Genomic DNA, 16,640 nt, shown 5'->3' on the forward strand with positions numbered 1-16,640 from the left:
GGATGTTCTCCGAAAATTCGAAAAATAGGTTGAATGTCAATTTTTTGTCAAATTAGGTTTTAATTAAATTATTATTCTATAACATCTTGTCTGTCATCTCTAAAAATATCTTGGCAAAATTCACTTGTTTAGTGCAGAAAAATAGCAATTTATTGCAGTAAGCAGAAATGGCTGTGTCTTTTTTCTTATGTTAAGAACGCACTGCTGAGGTGGTTTCCCTTAACACCACAAAAACAGTTAACCTATCAAAATAAACCATGTAACATATTTAATAAAGGTGCAGAAGAAAGAAGAAAGAAAGACATGAACATCTTGGATGACAAGGGGGTGAGTACATTATTTGTAAATTTTTGTTCCGGAAGTGGACTTCTCCTTTAAACGATCTTATTCGTCCATGTTATAATGGACTTCACATCCAGAGATGAAGAATCGGATGATGAAGTTACTAATGAGGAGGAGTCCACTGACTGTTTTATGCACAGTGCACAAACAGTTGTGCTGCGCTGGCTTTTCTAAATGTAAACTACAAGGTAGGCTGCATTATTTGTCCTGTCTAAACATACAAGGGGTGACCAAAAGTTCGGAGACTATGCCCATGATAAAGAATGTTAGTCTGAAAACTAACATTGTTATATATATATTTATAAAGGGAAACACATGCAATGTTTTTGTCCACCAAAAGTGAGCATATCATGTGGCATCTACAAGATGTCCACTGTTTGTGTCTTTTTCTTTGTAGTGGCTGCACACAGGGGCACAACAAAGACTGATTCGCATTGAAGATTAGAGGCATTACACCCGGTGCCTGTCTTCCTACATAGCTTTTCATCTCACTTGAGAGCGGACCCTGCTGTTTTGAAGCACGGTAGCCTCGCCAGGGGATATTACTCCGCCGATCGTGTGGCAAAACCTGAATTAAGTTGGATTGGGGTGATCTCAGACGAGTTAAATGCGAATGCACATCATTTTCATTTGAATCCCACCACTCTTCAGCAGCCTGATGAACAGAAGTCATTTTCTGCACAAAGCGGGTCCTCTAATACGGGTATTCGGTTACAAGAAGACAAGCCGGGCTTTTCACAGAGACCTTTGAATGGAAACCGGTGATTTTTCTCAGAGATCTGTTGCTCTTCACATAGATAAACACATGGCTCTCAGGATAATAACCAAAACCTTCAGACCTTGGCTACATGTGAATAGGGCTGTGCTTGGGTTACTGGGAATGATATCTCGGGCAGGTGAATTGGTTTCTCTTGACTGAACGAGCAGGAAACCGCAAGGCTCACCTCTGGAAGGGTTTGCAGGTTTAAATGTGATCTGACAGTCAAACCGCAACCAGCTGAAGCTACTGTACACCAGGGTAACAATTCCTGTTTATTCTACACACACAAAACGGCCTTGTTACGACTGGAGTGGACGGTCCACAGGCAATTCCGCAACGAGCAATTAAAATTCAACAGCCGCATATTACTGTTTAGAGATCCAATAAAATGTAATTTGCAATACAAAACGCTTTTCTCACAAATAAGATAATAAAAATTCCTGGATATCTTTACTCAGTCATTAAACCTAAGCAGCAATGAATATGTAAACAGGATCTATTTTAATCCCTAGTAAAATACCCAAACTTTATAAATAATTAGCTTAGTTTGTGCTGGAAGTCTTACAGGTTCTTGAATTAAATGTGGTTAGAATATATATATATATATATATATATATATATATATATATATATATATATATATATATATATAGATAGATAGATAGATAGATAGATAGATATGCATTGATGTGTTGAGCTGTAGGAAAAAAGTATTATTTATGTCTAGTTTTCCATTGATAGTATTTCAAAATCTTGAAACATAATACAATGGTATAAACAAATTAAAAACAAGTGAAATTATCAAACAATACACTTGAAGAAACACATAAAAAAAACAATTAATCATAATTAAAAGCTTGTTAGCTCAGTCCCACTCAGGACATGTGAACGTGAGTGTGAATAATTCTAAAATTAAAAATCTCTCTTTAATTTAGCTCATCTTAAATCAAATAAATAAATAGATAAGAAAGAAAGAAAACCATATTGAATAAATTTACAGGATGAGCACTACTGTTTTGTGTATTGATCAAGGACATATAACAGAGACTGATTTTTTTTTTTTTTTTCATAGTTTGTGTCAACTTGGTTGAAACTGTAAACAGTGCTTTACACTACTTATGGCCCTGGGAAATCTGTTTTATTTTTTTCCCCCAAATTCTGTTTTCTTTTCCATTTAAATTTTTCTAGACTCTGTCTTATTGGTTAAATTAAATTGTAATGATCAAAAAGCATGTCTAATTCGTTGACATCATTAAACGTACACAACAGCAATTTATTAAAAGTTTAACAAAAAATACATTTTTAAGGCCTGTTTTTTTTTTTTTTTTTTTTTTTTTTTTTTAATACCAAATTGTGTGTTTTCCTATTAATTTTCTGGATTCCATTTGAATGGTTTCATTAAACTTTAATAATCAAAACCATCTCTAATTGATTTTATATTTAAAATATATATATTATTTACATATTTATGTATGAATTTATTTATTCAATCATTCAGAAATACTGTGTTGTGTATTTACATTTTTCACCTAAATACATTCTGGTAAATAAGCTTTGTGGTAAATATTCCTTAAAAATTATTGTTTTAATAATAATTGTATTATTAGAGGTATACTATCTTTAGATTAAGTGACATATTCCTGTCACAATTTCTTCAAGTTAAACCAAACTTTTATTTTGACGGGTTGCTGTGAAGACCTTTAAGTTTCTATTTGTACTATATGATATGATTATAGATTTTCTCAAAAGAAACTGCAAAGTGCTCATGAAGTTCTAGAGATTATGTGCTCATGTACTCACACTGAGGCGTCAGAGGCTGAAAACACTGCGAGAGTTACACATGCTTCAGTATGTGCGTCTGCGCCATTCATTCACACAAAGATATGCAAAACATGCAGAATTCATATTTAAATGGTATTTTTGCTGCGTAATCTTCACAGACACTTAAAACATTTAATATATAAAATTTGAAAACGTATCAGTTTCCACCAAAATTTTATGCATCACAAATGTTTTTATCACTGATAAAAATAATGTTTCATGAACATCAATTTGGCATATCAGAATTATAATTATGCGCATAAGAGACTTATCATAAGAGAAAAATCGTACCCAATATCCACCATTTTATACAACATTTAAATGATTACGGAGATGTAACAAGCAAACAAAATGTGCATACTTGTGTGTTTGTAAAGCTGAAACAGGGAGAGGACTAGTTTGGCAGAAAGCAGGAGCAGAAAGAAATAATCACAGTCTCACTGTCACGGCAAGCGGGACACACGCTGTTTATGTAAGCTGGAAAATGAGGCTTTGAATGCAGTAATCAGCGTGTGGCTGGATATCTGCCTGCTCTGAAAAGCTCAGCCCTGATGTGCGGGACAGTCTCTCCGAAAGCGTTCAGAGCTGTTTAGTGTGCCATCATCTCCCAGTAACCAGAACTAATGGTCTATTGTTGGCAGGGAGCAATATGAATATTCATTGACAATGAGCGAGTGATAATAAGACACAGTAAAACGCAGCGACGGGCTGATGGCTGACAGAGGACGATCTCAGCTGCGGTTTCGCACATTTATCACTGACTTAATCAGCCGTGCACCTCTGAGGAAGCTCAGGTGACGGAAGGATCTCGCTGTAGAGGACACACTAGAAACGGCAGTTTTTGTACAGCTAATTCCCTAGTACGCTCGTGCAGAAATTAATTCAGTTTTGAATGCACTAGAAAAGACCAAATGAGCCGACTGAGCGGTGCGAGAATGAAAAGACTAATCTGTCGTGAGTGAAAACACAACTGCAACCTAAACCAAAAAAGTCAATCAAATCACTGCAGGCAAACAGCACATTCGCTGCTGCCAAATGCATCTGTTTGTGTGTGCTTTTTGAGGCAATGAAGAATAAATGGAGGATCTGGCGACGCCGCAAGGGAAGGATAGCTGATGAAACGTCCCTGTTTGATGAGGAAAAGCGCTAGATCAAACCAACAAAAACTTGTTTTGTTTGTCACAGGCTAACTAACAGCTAGTTGTCAGTCGAAAATATTTGAACAAGTTAGCAAGAAGACAGAATATCACTTATTAGCTTCATAAACACACTTTTAGTAGCTGATTCTTAATAGTTAAAACAGTTTAACTTTGCAATACATATATTTGGTCATTTCATCTAAGCACTGCTGGAATTATATTACCCTCTCATTAATTAATCATAATTAATGAAAAGCTTGTTAGCTCAATCACACCTAGGAGTTGTGAACGTGGGTGTGAAGATTTCTGAAATATATTCGCTCGCTTTGATTTCGCTCATCTTCGTGGAAGATGGGCTGCGTCCGTGCTTCTTTTTAAACAAGTGATAAAACTGAAAACAGACAAAGAAACCGAAATCATTAACTGATCCGAACTCAGGAAGCCATCAGAAAGGACTATTAATGGTTTATTATCTGATCAATAGAAGTGAGAGTGTAGCATTTCAAATGATTTCCTATTGGAACAGATAAAACAGTGTCATTATCGAATAAGCCAGACTGGGACTTCTGATTTCCGATAAAACAGTGTTAATGTGTCAAAGCGCTACATGCAGTACTTTATAAGAACAAGCTGCTAAATCAATATAATCTCACTATTATTTGTATGTAAAGTGTAGTTTATATCGATTTTACTAAACACTCAATATCACATAATAGTAATGCTACTGAATTATTTGACAGATAGACAGATACATTTTTAGGTTTACTTTATTGTAGTAAGACAAGTTAAAATGTATTTATATCCAGTAGTTTTAAAATATAATTCAATTTAATTCAGTTAATCTCACTTTGTTTTATATGATTTCTAAAAGCTGGTTGGAATAGTTGTAAAACCACATTTAAAAATCATAAACATGAACATCATTATTGTGATGATAATTCAAAAAATCCATCGAAGACTTCAAATGACTGTCCAGTGTTATTTTAGTATCATTAAAATGATATTAAAGTTTTAATTATAGTTTTATTTTTTAAACAGTAACTGTTTATGACTGATTATACAATTAAAATTTAAATCAAAGATTACGAGAATAAAGTCGAAATTATGATAAAGTCTGAATATTTTGAGAATAACGTTGAAATTACAAAAATGAAGTCAAAATATTTTGAGAATTAATTTAAAATTACAAGGATAAAGTTGAAGTATTTTGAGAATAAAGTCAAAATATTTTGAGAATAAAGCCAAAATTATGACTAAAGTTCAACTATTTTGAGAATAAAGTTGAAATTGAAAAAATTGAATAAAATCAAAATTACGAGAATAAAGTTTAAATATTTTGAGAATAAAGTCAAAATTTTAAGAATAAAGTTTAAATATTTTTTTGAATGAAGTCGAAAAATATGAGGTTTGAAATTACGAAAATAGTCAAAATACTTTGAGAATAAAGTTAAAATTACAAGAATAAAGTTGAAATTTTCTGAGAATAAAATCAAAATATTTTGAGAATAAAGTAAAAAATACAAGAACAGTCAAAATATATTGTGAACAAAGTCAAAATTATGAGAATAAAGTCAAAATATTTTGAGAATAAAATAAAAAATACACAAAGTTTAAATATTTTGAGAATAAAAAAAACAAAATTATGAGAATAAAAGCAAAAAAAATGTTTTGAGAACAGTCAAAATATTTTGAGAATAAAAAAACAAAATTATGAGAATAAAAGCAAAAAATATTTTGAGAACAAAGTCAAAATATTTTGAAAATAAAGTCAACATTACAAGAATAAAGTTAAAATATTTTGAGAATAAAGTAAAAATTACAAGAAAAAAGTTGAAATATTTTGAGAATAAAGTTGAAATATTTTGAGAATAGAGCTGAAATTATGAGAACGAAGTAAAAATTACAAGAATAAAGTCAAAATTATTAAAATAAAGTTGAAATATTTTGAGAATCAAGTCAAAATAAAGAGCATGTCTTACAATGAGTCTTTCACGCTCTTTAATGTGCAGTGACAGCATAATATTGACTTTATTCTCAAAATATTTTGACTGTATTCTCAAAATTTTGACTTTATTCTCTAAATATTTTGACTTTACTCTCGTATTGCTATGATTTTATTTTTGTCATTTTGACTTTTTTCTCAAAATATTTAGACTTTATTATCGTAAATTTGACTTTTTTTTCCCTCAAAATATTACGACTTAAATCTCGTAATCTTAGAATTTTTTTTTTGGCCCTGAACACCATCGTAGTATCAGAAGCTACTTCTAAGCACAGGTTACATTAATGCTGCATCACAGATGAGTGAATTTTCTTTCCTTCTTTCCTAAGACTCAGTTGAACTGAAACACTTCTGTCTGCGATTGACAGACATTTCCAAATTAGTCTCTGACACTTGAGATGGAAGATACAACTTTATTTATCGCTGCAGACACTACAGTGACTCTGAACATGTGGTTAATTTCATTGCCAACCAACCCGAGGGACCAGGACATCTGCATGGTAACAGAATGATGTTTGACAGATGCTGGTTAAACGGTTTGCAGCTGTGTCTATTCATATATACAAAAAATGAATGTGTGTAATTTATTACAAACAAGATGACCCTGGCCACATTAGATATGTAAAGGCAGAGTGGTAAGGGGAGACACACAAACCAAGTGAGACTCCCACTTGGGATGTAGTACTGTGGGTTATCCTCAGTCACAGGGTTGCCAAAACCATTAGCATCCAGCCATTTTTTTCTTTTAGCAGAAGTCCATGAAGAAGGAAACCATGTCTTTGCTCTAGCAGAAACAGATGCTACATCTGTCTGGCTCAGTTTCTAGCACCACATGAGCTCACCAACAGGCTAACACATTTACATGTGATCTGATTACCTTCTAACTTATATGTTTATATTCAGATTCTGCAGTTTATGGAACTTAAGTGTCAGGTTTAATAAACTGTGTCGTTACATAGAGTAAGTTCTCACTTTTCAAATACCATCTGTCAAAAGATGGAGAACTTCTAACTTTCAGTGTGACTTATTCAACATCATTTGCCAACACATATTCTGTCAGCTATAAGTCATGTTTATTTCTATAGTGCTTTCTATAATACAGATTGTGTCAAAGCAGCTCCACAGAGATAATCAGGAAATAGCTCAATCAATGATGGAAACACAATCAGGGACTCAAACTAGCCTCTCAAACTTCAGTGTCTTCTTTGTATGCTTTTGCAACGGTACAAGCGGATCACTGCCAGCGTTTCAGCAAAATGGTCACAATTTAAAAAAGAAGGGAGAAAATGAACGAAAAGCATTTTCAGATGAGAAAATTGTAGCGGTATTGAAAGGATTGCACTGACATGAGTACTCACCTATAAAGACAGGACCTTGGTGGGTAATGAAAAAGAAAGGTTTTTCTCCAGTCACCAGTGTTGAAATACAGACACAGTTTAACATTGGTATTTTATTTTCTTGGGCTCACCAAGACTACAATATTATTTGATCAAAAATCATATATTTTTAGAATTTATTTATTTATATTTTATTTTACAATTTAAAAGAATTGTCTTCTAGTTGAATATATTTTAAAATGTAATTTATTTCTGTGATTGGAAAGCTGAATTTTCAGAATCATTATTCCAGTTTTCAGTTGACTCTAATTAACTTTGTCATCATTATCTTTCAAAACACTAATATGTTAATAACACTGCAAACGCGTCAGTTGTGTTGAACGTGTCAGTTGTGTTGCTGTCGGAGCTCTCGGATTTTGTCAAAAAATATCTAAATTTGTGTTGTTACGTGTTTGGAACGACATGAGGGCCAGTAATTAATGACAGAATTTTTTGGAGGGGTTAACTCTCTCTTTAAATATCCATTTTTCATTTTGTACGTTATCATCTGCATGCTGCAATGCCTAAATTCACTTAAAGTATTAAAAACAGCATTTTATCTGTATAATAATTTAGTAATATAACAAGTAAGTATTAATGAACTTCGACATATATAATACAGATACTCTCTGGTACATACAGATGTCATTTTGATGAGACCTTACTATATATCTTACTAAACTACTGTGCATGTTACCCCAATTTTTTTCCCACACAGTTGCTGCCATCGGCAGAAACCAGATGGTAGGCTTGTGTAGGCTAAGACAAGCCTAGTGTATCTGTCAGTTGTGAGCAGTGAACTAGCTAGCAAAGGGAACTGCCATATGATTTTGAAGCATAGAGACCCTACGGATCTACCACATCCAGCTGCCGCTGCTTCACACTGCTAATTAGATTAGTTGTGCAGACACTAATACAGCACCTCGGGCCAAGAAACTTGAACATGCTGTCTGTTCACAGCCAACAAACCTCTGACTTTCCAGGACAAGAGCCGGATGGTAACCCTGGGTGGGGAAGGCTCCCAGTAAACAACTGGTGACAGATTTTTGCATGGTCAGGCAGATTTCTGAGTTAGCGATCAGTCCTGACCCTCAGCAGCAGGGCTAGACAGAAACAAGACATGAAGGCCATCTGGAGAGGGAGCTGCATTAGCATGGGTGGAGATAGACTCCCTGATCTGTCACTTTGCATTAGACTATCGCCTTTAGTGGCCAGGAGCTGAGGAGGTTAATCAAAGGGATTCGTAAAAACGTTTGATTCATGAAGATGGTCATTTTTGCTAGAATCTGTATTGCTTTCGATTAGTTCTCTTCACTGCTTAGTCTGGCTTTCAGGTAAAGCACAGAAATGCTCTACTCAACTATACAACTATCACTTATCCTATTGAAGTAAAGGGGAAAAAAGGGGGTTTTAAGGAAAACATTCCAGGATTTTTCTATATATAGTGGACTTCAATGAAGATCAGTGGGTTGAAGGTCCAAATTGCAGTTTCAATGGAGCTCCACATGCTCCCAGCTGAGGAATAAGGGACATTTCTAAAAACAATTCTGAAAAAATAAAATAAAATTAATATACTTTTTAACCACAAATGCTCATCTTGCACTAGCTTGGCAATGTGAGTCCAAGACTTCACGCATTACGTAATCACGTTGGAAAGGTCAAACGTGATTAGTTCTTCCTCTATGTACTCCAGCTCAAAAACGTAGGGTAGGGTGAAAAACCCTGATTTTCTCATCTGTTTTGTTTGTTTGTTTTACCTTTTTTTTTGTAAAGGGCGTTTGATTTAGTCTTTGCACGTTCGCTTTGTAAACACTAGGTCAGAACTTCCGTCTACACATAATCTTTCCAATGTGACTATGGAAGGTGTGAAGTCATGGACGCAGAGCTAGTGCAAGACGAACATTTGTGGTTAAAAAGTATATATATATATATATTTTTTTTTAATGCAAATGCATAAAATTGTGACTGAAAAAAAAAATGAAAAAAATTATATACATTTATAACCTCAAATGCTCGTCTTGTTTAGCTTTACCATGCACATGCATACTCTGTGTAATAAGGGTCAAAACAGTTAGGGTATGTCGGAAAACTGCCATCTCGTTTTATCCTCCATCTTTGAAATCATCCTACATTGCTGCAGAAGTACTGACCCAGTGCTTACAAAATGAACATGTAAAGAAGGTCAAACGCCCCTTACAAAAAAAGATAAAACAGCAATGTAGGACAATTTTGAAGTTGGAGAGAAAATTTTTTGACCTACCCTAACTGTACTGACCTGGATTACACAGAGCACACATGCGCATGGCAGAGCTAATCAAGAGAAGCATTTGAGGTTAAAAAGTATATACATTTTTCTTTTTTTTAGAAAATGACAGATCGTTTTGTTAGATAAGACCCTTATTCCTTGTCTAAGATCATTTAGAGTCATTTGAAGCTGCATTTAAACTGCATTTTGGATATTCAAACTCGCGGGCACCAATGAAGTCTGCTATATGGAGATAATTCCTGAAATGTCTTCATCAAAAAACATTTCATTTAATTTCTTTACGACTGAAGAAAGAAAGGCATGAACATCTTGGATGACAATGGGGGGAGTACATTATCTGTAAATTTTTGTTCTGAAAATGAACAAATCCTTGGTGATTGAACAAAATTAATTTGCACAAATATATATATATATATATATATATGGTTTATCTGAAATTTACAAGTATTATAAATCAGTTTTAACTGTAAGATTAAAGAGATATTAAAGACCCTTATTTTGTTACTCGGTGGAAAAATATTAATATTTTCACTGTGATTAAAGGGGGAAAAATGTGTAAAATGAGTATGAAGGAGTGTAAAAATCCAAGGGGCAAGTACTTTTTACAGGCACTGTAAGTATTGTTAGCATATGAAGGACCAAGTACGTCATTTTAATTTTGTTAGCTGGAAGAGCGATGGCTCCTGGGGCAGAGGCATGCGGCAGAGAGCAGAAGCAAGGATGCTGGGAGCTGGATGTCACAGCACAGACCGTGTTGTTCCCAAACACACCAGCCACCCCCAGCGCTAATGCAGCCTGATGGCTCGAATGCCAGGAAAAGGTTACACTCACAGTTTAAGGCACACCAGCATTGCACTGCAAATGCTTAGCCAGGCATGTGTGCTGGATGAGACAGATGTACAAGTCAGCATGCAGAAAGTGTCAACCACCAAAGCGTGAGAGAAATATGTACTGTACAGACAGAGGAAAGAGGAAAAGACTCACTCCATGTGTGAAATGCTTTACTTTTACACTCCTACATTGTGTTTATGAACCCAGAAAGCAGACAAGAACAACCTGAAGTGGATTCACCACCCACATTGTGGTGAGGAAGTATAAAGATACGCCGTAAAAGCCATCGAGATGCAGGATGCGTTCATATAAAGTTCAAGAGCGATGGAAATGAGGGAACATATGTATGCAATTTACAAGGCAAGCTTCCTGAGTGTTTATTTTTAAAGGAAGAGAGAGCTTGTTGCTCCCGGGATGCACACGCATGTGTCATCTGAAAAGACATAACGAATAAAGCACAGACATCAGGGCCGTGACAGATGGAAAGCAACATTGATGCCACCTGTAAAAGAGTCCTGGGGTTTGACCGTGCTGCTGTGTGATGGAGGAACATGGAAGATAATTTCATATGTCAGGAAACAGTTCCTCACATATCATAATGAGGCAAAGCGGGTGCAGGGGAAAGATGTGACAGTATGAGTTGAGGCAGAGAATCCACATTAAAGTGAAGCTATGAAAGCATTAGGGTCACAGTGAGCGTAAACCCCTCTCACAGGTTTCTGGGAATGCATGCTAACTCCAGATAGACCCCCGAGCCAATTTTATTTGAATTTTACAATTTGCTCAGCACTCTGAGTCAAATTGGACTGGATCTCTCAAGTCAAAAGCAAGAATTGCACCAGTGGCCAACACATAACATTTAAAAGGATAAAGGGTTACTCCACAGCAAAATGAAAATTTTGTCATTAATCACTTACCCCCATGTCGTTCCAAACACGTCAATGCTTGGTTCATCTTCGGAACATAATTTAAGATATTTTGGGTGAAAACCGGGAGGCTTGTGACTGTTCCATTGACTGGCAAGTAAATACCACTGTCAAGACCCAGAAAAGTGAATGAAAGGCATCGTCAAAATAGGCCATCTGCAATCACGACGAGAATACTTTTTGTGCACAAAGGAAATAAAAACAACAACATTATTCAACAATTCGTCTCATCTGCGTCATCGTAATGCCATTTTGGAGAAGATCCACTCGATGCAAACTACGCTGTTCTGTGTCAGCCGCACCACACGGATACGTCTTCTACGTTTTTTACGATTTGATTTGAATGAAAACAGCGTATCCATGTGGTGCGGCTGACACAGAAGAGCGTACGGAGTTTGTGTCCAGCGGATATTCTCCAAAATGGCACTACGGTGACATAGATGAGACGAATTGTAGAATAAAGTCAGTATTTTTATTTTCTTTGCATACAAAAAGTATTCTTGTCACTTCATAAAATTCAAATAGACTATTTTGACAATGCCTTTCATACTTTTCTGCATCTTGACAGTGGTACTTACTTGAAAGTCAATGGGACAGTCTCAAGCCTCCTGGCTTTCATCCAAAATATCTTAAATTGTGTTCCGAAGATGAACAAAGCTTTTACAGGTTTGGAACGACATGGGGGTAAGTGATTAATCACAAAATTTTCATTTTGGGGTGCAAAGTTCACTTTTACATGTTGTTTAAACATTAATGTGTGTTGGCAATGTATGTACACACCTACCCTATAATGATAAAAATCCATGCAGTGGTTTTTAATTAATCTGTAAAAATAATATCCCCTTTTTCAAATCAAGCCATTCTCAGATGCCTGTCGGTGTGACACGCCACTCCCTCGATAGTTGATTGACATGAGCGTCTTACCTCAGACCTCCCTAAATCAGCTGTAACAGTCCGACCTCCATTGTTCTGATGCTGGAGCAGAGATGTAAGTTAGACAAGAATATCTCAGATTGAGCGATTGAGGTGTTGTGTTACTGGATGTAATAATGAACGTAGTGGTCGTCATTTACTCCCGACATCTGAGCTGCTGAAAATGCAGTGGATTATGATTGTTTGTGAAGGGAATGCACCTCCCGATCTACATAAATGCGTCTATGTTCGCGCAAATCATTCGTGATCCAGCTTCACCTACAGCAGAAGTGTGTATAAGTTTTTTTTTATAAATCTCTGCAATCACCTTTCCTAATAATGTGCTAGTTAGCAAGTTTAGCAGCTAAACGTAGCTAAATGCGGTTGAAGTAAACAGGCATGTCACTCCACAGAGAGAAGAGAGGGGCAGGGCTAGCAGAGCTCATTAACATTTAAAGAAACAATCCATCAGAATGGGTCAATTTTTGCAGAGCTCATTTTGACAAGGTAAAAAGGGTTTGGTTTTACACTACCATTGAGAATTTTTAACCAAAGTATGTTATAGACTTTTCATTAAGACCCTAAAGAATCATATCAACTTGCGGAAAATGGGCATCCAATGACCCCTTTAATGATATTTGCAGATGTATCCAAATATCCAATTATATATTCATGTATGTATTTTATTATTTGTTTGATCAGCAAAAAATAAAAAATAAAAAAAAATCTCTCTTTTTATTATTTGAGCGCATTTTGTTTCATTTTTATTCAAACCACTATATGGCACAAAACCTGCAGAACCTTTCTAAACATGCTTGTTTTACTATGCACATGATTTGGCTGATCCTTGACACAATCACAGACAGAAATGCAGTCAATATAGCAATACAGCAAATTAAAATAAAATAAAAATATTTATATACGCAGGGCTCTACAGTGCGACCATTTCAGTCGCATTTGCAAAGCCTCTGAGCCTCATTAAACATGAAAATACACCTACAAGCCACTTTTGTGTTCTTCTGTGCCACCTCTGTAGTACAAGTTAATTTTATTAATACTGATTTCATTTGATTGGCAACTTATTCTTATTCCACTATTCTGTTGTTTTAATTAGAAATTTTAAAAAGCTTATACATATATATATTTTTAAAAATTGACCTAAAAGATGACATACTTTTAATAAAGTTAGAAAAATGCCATTTCAAAGGTAAAAATAAAATTCTACTGTAAATCACTTTAAGGAGTCAAATATCCCTAATGGGAAGGCTAATTTATCAGACTTGATTATTAATTAGAGGGTGCTCCTGAAAATTTGACTGTGCTCCTAAATTTTTTAAGTTAAGAGCACAAGTGCTCCTAAAAAGTAAATTAAACATAGAGCCCTGATATAGACACACAGTGCTGCTTGAAAGTGTGTGAACCCTTTAGGATGTTCTACATTTCTGCATAAATATGACCCAAAGTCCTGGAAGTACACAAAGAAAATAAAAATATATACTTTGCCATTTATTAATTAAGAAAAATGATCCAGTGTTACCTATCGGTGAGTGACAAAAGTTTGTGAATCTTTGCTTTCAGTAACTGGCATGACAGAACCACTTCAACTCTCTGGTGTTGGTGGGTTTCCTCCTGTACACTGCTTCAGGTCCTTCGACAACATTTCAATTGGATTAAGGTCCGGACTTTGACTTTGCCATTCCGAAACATGAACTTTGCTCTTCTTTAAACATTCTTTGGTGGAATGACTTGTGTGCTTGGGGTCGTTGTCTTGCTGCATGACCCACTTTCTCTTAAGATTCAGTTTTTGGACAGATGTCCTGACATTTTCCTTTAGAACTTGCTGATATAATTCAGAATTCATTGTTCCATCAAATGATGGCAAGCTGTCCTAGCACAGATGCCGCAAAACAGACCCAAACCATGATACTATCACCACCATGTTTCACAGATGGGATAAGTTCTTATGCTGGAATGCAGTGTTCCTTTCTCCAAACATAAAAGTTCTATTTTGGTCTCATCTGTCCATTAAATATTTCTCCAATAGCCCTCTAGCTTACCCACGTGATCTTTAGCAAGCTACAGATGGGCTGTGATGTTCTTTTTGGAAAGGGTTGTCTTTCTTCTTGCAACTTTGCCAAGCACACCATGGTTGTTCAGTTTTCACATAATGGTAGACTCATAGACATTAACATTAGCCAATGTGAGAAAGGCCTTTAGTTGCTTGGAAGTTACCCTGGGGTCCTTTGCAACCTTGCAGACTGTTACACGTCTTGCTTTTAGAGTGATCTTTGTTGGTCGACCACTCCAGGGCAGGGTAACAGTGGTCTTGAATTTCTCCATTTGTGCACAATCTATCTGACTGAGGATCTGTGGAGTTTAAATTCTTTAGAGATCTTTTTGTAACATTTTCCATCCTGATGAGCAACAACAACTCTTTTTCTGAGGTCCTCAGAGATCTCCTTTGTTTGTGCCATGATTCACTTCAACAAACATGATCAAGCTTTGACAGATCCCTGTTCTTTAAATAAAACAGGGCACTCACTGACACCTGATAGTTATCCTATTGACTGAAAACACCTCTGAACAGATTGATTCTATTTTGACCTTCAAATTAACTGCTAATAATAGAGGGTCACATACTTTTGCCACTCACAGATATGTGATCATTTTTCTGAATAAATGAATGACAAAGAAAATTTTGTCTTGTTTGTTTGATTGGGTTCTCTTTGTCTACTTTCAGGACTTGTGCGAAAATCTGATTATGTTTTGGGTCATATTTGTGACTCTGGACCACAAAACCAGTCTCAAGTAGCACAGGTTTGTAGCAATAGCCAACAATACATTAAAATAATTATGCCAGAAATCATTAGGATATTAAGTAAAGGTCATGTTCCATGAAGATATTTTGTACATTTCCTATCGTAAATAAATCAAAACTCAATTTTTGATTAGTTTGGACAATTTTAAAGGTGGTTTTCTCACTATTTGGATTTTTTTGCACCCTCAGATTCGGGATTTTCAAACAGTTGTAATTTGGCCAAATATTGTCCTATCCTAACAAACCACACATCAACAGAAAGCTTATTAATCCAGCTTTCAGATTTTCTGTAATGAAAGCTTTAATTTAAAAACTGACTTTTATGACTGATTTTGTGGTTCAGAGTCACATTTATGAAATACAGAAAATTACAACTTTCAAGCAGCACTGTATATATGACAAGAGATTCTGTATCTTTAACTCAATCCCTGAATAGTAAGAAATGAATAAGATACATCTCCTCATGGTGTCTTTACAAGCTAATGCTTGTATGGAAAATTATGAAGTATCTGAAATATGATGTCCATTAGGGTATTATGTGTCTGTCTCTTGAAAACATTGCATAGTGTTTGACAATGAGTGTTCAATGTTAACATCGTCTGCACTTACAGTGCATTGAATGAATGATTGGTTTATCAATGTGCTAAAATTGGACGCATTTATGTTCATGTACCTCTGAGTATGTTCACGTACCTCTGTTTTAGGAAACTCTGAATATGTGAATTCCACTGTGGGGATAGCAAGCTGATTGGAGAAAAAGCTCAAATCTCCAGGTGTCTGCAGTGAGCTGACATTCGGACCAGGACAACCACCTCCTCTACTGCAGCTCATCGAATGTCTCTGAAAGATAAACACACATGCATGATGACAAATTGAGAGAATTCTTCAGTTTTTAATGCAGTTTTTAATCTTGTCGCCTACTATAATTATTGTAGTCAAGGCTATGCTTCTCTCTAGTGAACAGAATAACTCAAATAGACCTTCTATAATGATCTACAGATGAATACAGTAATGATATGTGGGAAAGCATTTAAGTAAGCAGCTTTTATTAACATTTTCTCATTATGATAGATACATTGAGACATGAACGTGAAAAGTGAATAATGAAAAGTGTTTGTCAAGTGTCATGCCAGTTGAGTGTGATTATTATGCGTATGTGTGTATTCATTAATTCTAAATATAGCTCTCAGTAAACCGCTCAGCATCCCATCTGCAGGATTTTTAGGAATTTCATTTCCATTTAGTGTTCATTAAAGTTTGTATCATTTCTAACTTCTCTATTACTTCCACACAACAATAATAATATGCTTTTAAATCTCATTTGTAGTTGCATATAATGCGCCTCACTAAAGCCCTGCCTAAACCCTAAACTGCTATTGATTTTTCATTGAGAGATGGTTTAGGATTAATCTGATTTAGTTGAAAATGGCCCTCAGCTATTTAATAA

At 35.3% G+C, this 16,640-nt stretch overlaps 1 protein-coding gene across 1 annotated transcript in view; it reads right to left on the minus strand.

Moving 5' to 3' along the window:
• The window catches only part of LOC127172910 (inactive N-acetylated-alpha-linked acidic dipeptidase-like protein 2), a 302,371-nt gene that overhangs the window by 59,483 nt on the left and 226,248 nt on the right, over nt 1-16,640 (minus strand). Inside the window, 1 exon segment of the mRNA XM_051122434.1 lies at nt 15,887-16,033. Coding sequence (XP_050978391.1) covers nt 15,887-16,033 — 147 coding nt within the window.

The sequence above is a fragment of the Labeo rohita genome, chromosome 11, assembly GCF_022985175.1.
Source record: "Labeo rohita strain BAU-BD-2019 chromosome 11, IGBB_LRoh.1.0, whole genome shotgun sequence".
Classification (NCBI taxonomy): Eukaryota; Metazoa; Chordata; class Actinopteri; order Cypriniformes; family Cyprinidae; genus Labeo; species Labeo rohita.